Source organism: Lycorma delicatula, chromosome 4, assembly GCF_047948215.1.
Source record: "Lycorma delicatula isolate Av1 chromosome 4, ASM4794821v1, whole genome shotgun sequence".
Taxonomy (NCBI): domain Eukaryota; kingdom Metazoa; phylum Arthropoda; class Insecta; order Hemiptera; family Fulgoridae; genus Lycorma; species Lycorma delicatula.
The window spans coordinates 99,581,631-99,591,629 of record NC_134458.1 but is presented as its reverse complement, the minus strand read 5'-3'; the positions used below and the strand labels follow the sequence as shown (position 1 = coordinate 99,591,629).

At 29.6% G+C, this 9,999-nt stretch overlaps 1 protein-coding gene across 3 annotated transcripts in view; it reads left to right on the top strand.

The window, feature by feature from the left end:
- Nucleotides 1-421: 421 nt before the first annotated feature.
- Nucleotides 422-9,999, top strand: part of Sur (Sulfonylurea receptor) — a 134,401-nt gene continuing 124,823 nt past the window's right edge. For 2 of the 3 annotated variants that reach the window (XM_075363787.1, XM_075363786.1), the window contains exon 1: nucleotides 422-730. In XM_075363787.1, coding sequence (XP_075219902.1) covers nucleotides 533-730 — 198 coding nt within the window. In that variant the 5' untranslated portion in view covers nucleotides 422-532. Of the gene's footprint in view, nucleotides 731-9,243; nucleotides 9,972-9,999 lie in introns of those variants that run through there. The other variant, XM_075363788.1, reaches the window with a different exon arrangement.

The following is a 9,999-nucleotide window of genomic DNA, read 5'->3' as shown; positions in this document are numbered from 1 at the left end:
GTCTGTTGAATTGCATTATAAAACTTGATTATATTTTATATGTAGATTTTGAAGTGACTGTCTTTCGAAATACTAAAGCTACGTTTTCCAACAAACCTCTTTCAGAGGTCTAACTCTGAATGTAGTTTCTTCAGTGGAGCTAACAATAGTGCTGTTATTAATCTTTTCTGAAGAAACTTGAATACAGAGCAAAACCTATTTCTATTACAGATAGAATTTTTATAAGTTTTTTCTTAAAATAAAATGTACTGTCTTTGATTAAAAAAAAAAAAAAAATAAATTTTTATTCACGGTTTATCATGAATGTTGTGGTTTAATACCACAATATTCATGACATATTAAAAAATAGTATGTTCAATTTGAAGAAATGGCATTTCATTCTGTATTAATCATTTTTATTTCCAATTTTCAGTTTAAATTATTAAAACACCATACTAAAACATGTAGAAAATATGCAACTAATGTTGGAGATAAAACAAATGTTAAAAAGAGCAGCACCTGCCCAACAAATGGTGATAATGACAATCTTAATATGTATTATAAATCACAATATGGTTATCAACATTCATTTTGTAACTGGTATTCAAAGGTGACATTCTATTGGTTAAATAATCTGTTGAAAGCTGGTTATACTAATCCACTTGAAATTGAAGATCTTGGATTGCTTCCCAGTAATGAGAGTGCTAAAAATCAATTTAACAACTTTAAAAAGGTGTGGGATGAAAATAAGGTGAGTAGGTTTTATTAAGTTACTATTGTATTTTCAAAACACTTTTCTTGTTAATGCATAATCGTTCAGTAAATTTTTTACTACTTAATTGTATTAGTTCTTTTTAAATGTCATCATAAAAACATACATTACTTTTGCTATTACAAATTTACCATTTACATATGGTTGAATCTGATTTTCCTGCACATTTACATTTTTTATGGTACTCTGAATTTGTGATAATATTTTACTATTATTTCTATTTTTGGTATTATCATCTATCTGGTATGAAAATTAACATTTTATTGTAATCGACATTTGAACAACATGCACTACAATATAAGTTTAATTTCAATGAATACTAATGCCTGTAAAAGTCCCATTTTTCAAGTTCCTTGATTTATTTCATACTGTTTTACATGAATGCAAGAAATTAAATTTTAATCGCTTAGAAAAATTTGATTATTGATGCCATTGAAGTAAAAGAGGGTGGATGAGAACACAGATGTTTGAACAGAATAGAATTTAATTTTGAAGAGTATTAGGTTTTAAAAATTATTCTCTCAGGGGATTACTTAAGGTTTTTTCATTGCTTCATCTACCTTGGCTGAGTAAACTTTCTGTTGCATTTGGAAGAAATATGGAAATTAATATGGAAATTAACAGAGATAAACAGAGGATATGAAAATGTTTTTTGTTACATTTATGGTAATTATGGTAGTTTCCTTAATGAGTATTAATGAAAAAAAGTGGTAAAAAAATGTTTAAATATTATATATGGTTAATACACTTCAGAAGTAGTGCCATCATTCTTGCCTTATGCATTTGTGGCAGCATTTAACCACTGAATCACTGTCTTTTCTAATAAATTTTTCTATTAAAATCAACTTAGTTTTCAAATCAAAACTTAAGGTGGTTCAGGTCATTTGGATTTGATGAAAATACCATATCTTTGATAATTCCGCATAACCAAAAATCACAAAGCATCAAATCATATGAATATAATTGCATTCATTTGTTAGTTCATCCTATATATTCAGAAAATGTTTGACTGATGTAATCTCTAACTTGAAAAGCATACTGAGGATATATCCCATCTTTTTTCTAAAAATAGGGCCTTCAATGACAAACAAAAGAGTTGTTTAAGATTAATAGTTTCGGATAACGACATCTTATAATTTCTCATGATGTAAATTACATATTACACTTATGTTAAAGAAATGAGGGTCCAAAATTCCTTTTTTTGTGATTCCATACCAAACATGAATGCCTTGTGTATTATAAATAAATAAATTATTCTGGTTGTTATATGATAATACATTAAATAAATTCCATCATTATAATATAAATAACAAATATAAAAACAATGGTTATAAGATAATATATACAAGGCATGTTTAAAATTCATATTAATTGTTTAAATATAAACACATGAAATAATGTTAAAGTAAAAACATTAAATATAAAAAATTAGTTCAACGTAATTCACAATTCAGAAAGTGCTATTGAAAATCATTTTGAGTACAGTTTTATGTACACATTAAACAGGATGCAGATAACTCAGAATTATTTTTATTTTAAAATTCATGAACAGAGTAATATTGTTTTTTGTAAAAAATATATTTTAGGTGTATTTTATATAAATTTGTGGGAAGATTTTTCAAATGTATTAAAATTGTCAATGGAAGCATAAAAAGACTCCTAAGCTTAAGTATGTTGTTTAGTTGTGCAAAAGTTGTCTTTTTGAGAGTACTGGATACTGTTATTTAAAAAAAATAAATGACTTCTTTTTAGCAAAGATTGTATATTCATAAATATAAACATAGGATAATTTAACAGATTTAATTTTCTAAATATAGATCTACATGATTCATACTTATGGGTGTCAGATAATGATCTGACAGCCCATTTTTGTATTTTAAAAATTCATTCTAACTTTTTGAGAGAGTCCCAAGAAATGACATTACTCTTTAGATGGAAATATGTGTAACATAATAAATATTTAATAATGATAACAATATTAGTGTTTTATTAAGGAACTTCAAAGGAAAACAGTAAAGTTTGATTTTGTTTAAATGAAATTAATTTGATCATCCGGTAGAACTTGTCATGCAGTAAAATACTCAGAAATTTTGCTTCATGGACAACTGGAATACTTTCGTTATCATCAATGAGAAATTCTAAACATATGATCATTACTTTAGTTTGGTTAACCTTCTTTATGAAGAAATCTTATCATTTTGTATTCTATGAAACTTACTAAACCAGTTTAGTGAGTGGGAACACCCACCTGAAATATTTTAGGTGCCTTAAGATCCTTTTCCATAATTATAAGAGAACTTTCGTCAGACCAGTAAACACAATTATGATAGTTTACTAGGGCTGTAGCTTATATATACTTCATCAGACTGTGCCATTGAACTAGAGAAATAAGGATCTACTCACAATGAATAATAATCTTCACAAAATAACATAATTTTGTCAAAACAATTTTCACAAAGTGAATGAACTTGTCTTAGCTAACACTTAAACTTCAGTTCCTTTAAAATCTTTGATCTGGTTAAGTCAAGTGTAATGAAAGTCTTTCTGGTTGATCTTTGAAGGCTGTTGTTTATGTCTGTGCAATAAGTTGTTTTCTAATATGCAACTAATTCTAGACCTAGCTGATTGTGGAACATCTCCAACGCTTAAAGTATTTTTTAATTTTATGCTCAAGTTAAAGAAGTATTGGCAGATTGGTAATGAAGATATCTCATGTAGAATTCATGGACAGCAGCAATTCTTTATTTTTCCACAAATACTGAAGTATAAAACTTTTTTTCCCCAGTTACGCCAAATCATGCAACACTTAGTTTGTCGCAAAGTTTTGGAAATTTAATTGTTAAGAAACATTAATTCTATGTTTTTAATGAAGCATCGTCATATTATTATGAAAAATTTACCGATACAATTAGATAACTTTTGACAAATAGATGTTTTATCTATAAAAATCTTTTAATATTCTGAATTAGACATCATATATAATCCTATAAAACTGAGTAAAAAATGAAAATAATTCTTGAAAAAATCTCCTTTAAATATTAGTAAATTATAAAATGTAATATTTTTTATCTATATTTATTTTATATTAAAATTTAAAAAAATTAAACAATGTTTTAATAAAACAACTACATAAAATTTATTTAAAAGTGTTAATATTTTGGTAATTTTTCATTGCATTGAAATTCATATAGTTTTCACTTGATTTTTTTTGCGTACATTTCTTCTCATTTCACTTATATCATAGTTTTCGTGTTCTGCTTTTCTTCTGAAACAAGTTGATGTTATAAAAAATCTGTGAAAATATGATAAATCAGTCTGCTGTTTGAACTTTATGATAAACAGTACCAATAGTACTACTATATAATTTCATTAAATATACCTGAACACATTTGTTTGACTAAAATATCACCAATAAAATATCATTAATAAAACTCTTGCTTGATTTAACTCAGAAGCTACTTTAAGAAATGTTTTAAAACTATACAACTCTAGTATTTGGAAAAAACAGATGCGGTTTAATGATCAGAAAAATAGATTTTGTACATTTTTGCATGTAGTTTACAATCAGAAAAACTATATCTAATTTGATTTTCCTATTTAGTATTTGCATCACCAGGTTTTAATTGATTAATTAAATCATATTTATGAAGAAATGATTGGAAATGTTTATTCTTTTCTATTGGTACATCAATGTTAAAATCACGCATAAGAAGATTCTCATTTTCTTTAAAGCTGGGAGTTCGCCAAATCGAGAAGACTATTCTAATGACTAATATGCTTTAAAATTAGTATTAAATAAATTAAAATCCCCAAAAAAACATAAAAAAATTTTTTTTTAAAGTTGGGCTCCTTGCATTAAGGGGGCTTTTTGTGACTTTAATGCTTACAAAAATAGGTTTTAGGCATTGATAATTAGATGTTGCAAAAAAGATTTCTGATTTTGGGAGCTCCCATACTCCATGGGGAGTAATTTGGTTAAATAAATTTTAAAAAGTGGCTAAAAAACTAAATGTAAAAAATAAAAAGATACAGCCATAATCTATATAAATAAAAATGTAAATGTTCGTTTGTTCAAAATCTTGAATATCCGAAAGTTCTTCACCGATTGCTTTGAATTTTTAACACAACGTTGCATTCGAGTACGCGAGTGTTTTTATATACCTAAGATGTCACACCTGTGACAGGTAAAAACATGGTTTTTTTTTTAAACAGCGTTATCTGTTGGACGTAAAAGCAACACACGATATACTAAATATTTTACGATTCCATTTCAGTGTGTCCGCTATAGACTAAAAAACTACTGGACCGATTTACTCGCCGGGAAAAAAGGAAAAATCGAAAAAGGGAAGAAGGGAAAAATAGAAAAAATAAAAAGGGGAAAACGGGGAAAACGGGGAAAGAAAATGGAAAGGGGAAAGAAGAAAACATAAAAGGCAAATAAGGGAAATGGAGGAAAGAAAGGAAAGGGGGAATGGGAAAAGGGAAACGGGGAATGGGAAAAGGGAAACGGGGAAATGAAAAGGGGATATGGGAAAAACGAAAATGGGAAGAAGGAAAATTGGAAAAGGAAATGTGGAAAAGTGGGAAAGTGTAAAAGGGAGAAAAGGTAAAAGGTAAAGGTTAAATTTTGTGAAGTTCCGTAATGCTCATTTTATTAATTTTTTACGAAATTTTCAATTGTGTTCAATCTATATACATATATACACTCATATTTAGCAATAGCGAAGCATTGCCGGGTCTGCTAGTTTTAGATAAATTCACATGTGATTTTATAGAAAGAGATTGAACATATTTTGTAAATATACTAGACATTTGGGAAAAATGGAATATTTAAAATTTATATTTTAAATGCAATGAGCTTTTTTAAACTTTTAAAAAATTCAAAAGAAAGATCCTCCTTTGCCACAGACTATAACAAAGGAATGGAGGAAAATTTTAGTCATTTAAAGGCCCAGTGATAAAAACAATTATTTTGGGCTTTGGGATAACATTAAAAAATCTTCTTTTTTTTCAGTTCTAATATAAAAAGTTAGGATCTTTTTTTGATGAAACATTTTTTTCTAAAATATCCTGTTGAGGCACAAGTTAAAAAACTCGATTCTCGATTACTATAGTTTCCCTTTGATATAGCTATACTAGCTATATTAGCCGGAAAAATAAAAATGAACTGAATAACAATTGAAGAATAATTACGTCAGCTAAGTATTATCAACTGCAAAATCGAGATTTTTCATCTATTGCTGAATTAATCGGCATGCAGGATCTACTGACTTTTTGGGCTCACTGTATTGTCATTTTTCCTGCTTTCAATTTTTCAGACTTCTAAATAATAAAACTTAAATTTTCTTAATTTTATTGACACAAATTATTAAATTTGTTCTTTGAGAAAGAGGAATGAAAGTAACCTTAACATCATTTATAATAATTCATGTAAGTTGAGTAATTGCCAAAGCCTCTGCTACACGTACATATTACAGCACAAAATACTTGTGTGACGTCAATATGGAAAAGTATATTGAGCTTTTGAGCTTCTAAAATGACTTGCACAATTTTTGATGACCATTGTATAATCTAAAAATTAATTCAAAACTTTATTGGGCAATAATTTTAAAATGTTTAAATGTAATATTAGATTATTATTATTATTATTATTATTAGTTGCGCAATAATTCAAGTAGATCGTCAGTTTTTGTGATAGGCATGAGACCATCGACTACTTTAAAAAACTAATTAATCGGCGACTAATTTTTATAATCGACTACTTCGACTAATATTATCGGACTATTTGTCCGATAGTGGAACACGCAATCAGTGTAAATAATACTGTTAGTCGAAGACAGTGGCGGGTCGCGTATACACACTGTGGAACAGCAGCACCCCTATTTTCACTTGATATTATCGATAACATTTAATATAATGAGTCTTTTTTTTAAAATTCTTTCTTTGTACTTGTACATTATATAATCCTTAAGCTTAACGTCAGTAGCCATCCCCCAGTTTATGAAAAAGATACAAAAATATTTTTATGGAACTGTGCGCTTCACAGTTCCAGCAACGTGGTTTTTGGCTGGTGCGCGCATGTGCACATAGGAAGCTGCACGCGAGGCTGCGAGGGAGAGAGCACTGTCGCCCCCGCAGTGCCGACCCTGGCTTGCTGGTGGAAAGTAGTTTTTTTTACTCCACCTGTGTATGGAACGTTCCTTGTTCGTTCCCTTTTCTAGTTTGGTCGGTGGAAGGAATATGAAAGTAGTTTAGTTGTTTTTTCAGTAGCGATCAGAAGATGGCGGAAAGCAAGGACTCTTTGATTGCCAAATCTGTCCAAAAACATGCTGGAAAGGCGAAATAGAAGGTAATTAGTAAAAACTAATTTGTATTTATTTCTGTGTACATAGAAATTTAAATTATGCACCGTTGTACTATAGTGCTTTTAAGTGGACATTTTATTAAGTTATTATTACCTATAATACTAAAAAGTATTATTTGTATTGATATTTTATTATTTTTTCGGTTAAATCGAATACGGTTTTCAAGCAGGTTGTGCTTAATTAGATTATTATCCTGCTTCTAACTATTATATTTGATTCATTTTTTCGGTTCTCTTATTTTACAGTAAACTTTAACCATGGCCTTGTAAAGGCCCAGAAACATTTTCTGGAGCAGCACTATACACCACTGGAGCAGCACTGTACATCACTGGAACAACCGCGCAACACCTTGCCGAGCAGGAAAAAATTAATGACTTCTATTACGCCAAACATTTATAAAAAATCAAAATCAATGATTAAAAAAATATTAGACAAAATTTCTTACTTCACTATAACAACGAACGGTTGGACATAGTTTCTTTTCTGACCGTAACTAATCATTTTTTTGAACTATTACGGGGCGAGTTAATACCCTTCGTTTTATGTACAATACAATTGCAAGAAAATCATACAGAACAGTATTTAGCAGAAAAATTAAAAGAGGTTTTCCACGAATGGAATATTAGTAATAAAATTGTGGCAGTAATTTCGGACGGGGGTAGTTGCAGCTGATAAATTAATACTTGTACAATCATACATGAGGAAAAAAGAATTAAAATTAAAAGCTGACGTTGTTACAAGGTGGAATTTAACGCTTGTGATGCTTGAAAAGTTAATTTAACTGAAGGAACCCCTGTCAGCTGCACTTGCAGCATTACCGAAAAGTCTACAATCTATAACAAATGTTCAATGGGAATTTTTAACTGAATGTTTAAATTTACTTAAACCGTTCGAACTTATGACAATAGAGATATTTGTCGAAAATTATCCCACCTTATCAAAAGTTATTCTCCTTGTTAGAAGAACTGTGCATACAGTTAAATCAGAAAACTGTGACTTCCTCCACAGGTGAAAAGTTAAAAAAAAGGTTTAGTTTCTGGGATTAGCAACCGCTTGGGAAACGTGGAAAAAAATAAAATTATGGAACCACAACGCTTGTAGATCTACGGTTCAAAAAAGCTGCTTCTGGGAATGATAGCAACTTAAAAGATGCGGTAGATTCGTTGACAAATGAATCGTCTTTGTTATTAAAATCAGATGAAGAACAACAGCAGTCAATAGCTGAAGAACTGGATGAAAAAAGCCCAATAAACAGCAAAAAACATCAGATTTATGGAACATTTTTGACAGGAACGTTAAAGAAATGTCTAAAGTGTGAAATCTTTTATCAACTTTTTAATTACTTTGAGGCAGTATTTTGAGCAAGCGTTTGAGGACAGACGCGCGAGTTGCACAACGTTTTGGATGAAGCATAAAGCTACGTTCCTACAGTTACTAATATTAGTTACAAAATATTTACACATTCCTGGGATCTTTGTAGCGTCCGAAAGAGTTTACTCCAACGCAGGCCAAATTCTTTCGGAGAGAAGAAGCAGGCTGATACCAAAAAATGCTGGCATGCTAATATTTTTGAATGAAGATGTGTAGAAGACTGCAGAAACATCTGTTTTCATAGTAATTTATCTAATAGCTAAATCTTGTATGTTACTTCTTATATTTTTAATTTATTTTTTGTGTTTTTTTTTTTAGTAATATGCATACTATTATTTCATATTACCATTTGTTTGGTTTAAGTACGGCGCCATACTTTTTCAGTTAAATGTAAAAGATGAGCTGTGAGTTAGAAATTTTAAATACAGTGTAACTACTGACTATACTTTTTTAGTATCTCATTATTTAGTGTCTCAAATAAATGTAAATACATATTTTTATAAAAACTGAGATTTTGTTACACAGTACAGTTTTATTTAAATCATTCGCCAGCATTAAGAATATTTTCAAAATACAAACGTAACGCAAAATTTAAGTACCGGTACAGGTATGTAACTCGTTCTGCGAAATTGGGTATAATGTTGATAATGATCTTATGGTGACAGAATGTTGAAAGGCACTTTTTTTAATAAGCCTACTGCATGTACTTGCTTAAGCAATATTGCTCATAGCTGGTATATTTAAATTAAAACGTGAGCAGGTAGCGGTGTGGTGATGGAGGTAGCACGGTGGACTAACCCCATTTAGAAGTGTACGTCTTTCTATAGCGGTTAATGTTTTCGACTAATGACTATTTGTAATTCAGTGCAAAAGCAGTTTATTCTGTCGACTAATATTATCAGTGTGTTAGTTGTAGGCAACGACTAATATTTGTGTGTGTTAAATTAATCGACTAATTTTAATAATCGACTAATACGACTAATTTTAGTCGAACTACTCCCATGATTGGTTGTGGAGTGTAAGTGATTTGGTCGTTTGTGAGTTTCTTTAAACATAAGTTCTGGTCAGTTTTGTTTCTGTTCAGTTCGATTTTATTTTACAAGTGTCTAAATTTATTTACACAAACATTTAGTCATGTCAGACAAAAGAGATTTCTTATTTAAATTTAGACATATTTATCGTGACATGCCCATGCTTTGGAACCAAAGTATAGTGACAGAAATGCAAAATCATGTGCTTATGAAAAATTATTAAGACTTCTACAGAAGTAAATATACAGATGTTATTACCTAAAATCAACTCTACGCGTTAATTTTCGAAAAGAATTGTTGAAAGCGAAGGAGTCTGTATTAACTGGATCTGGGACTAACGACATTTGTGAACCACGCCTGTGGTATTTCAATTAAATGAAGTTCATTGCGGACCAAGAAACAACAGATAGCCTGTCGACCTTGGAGGTAGAAGAAACCGAAGAAATCATTAATGTAAGTAAATATTATTCAACTAATTATT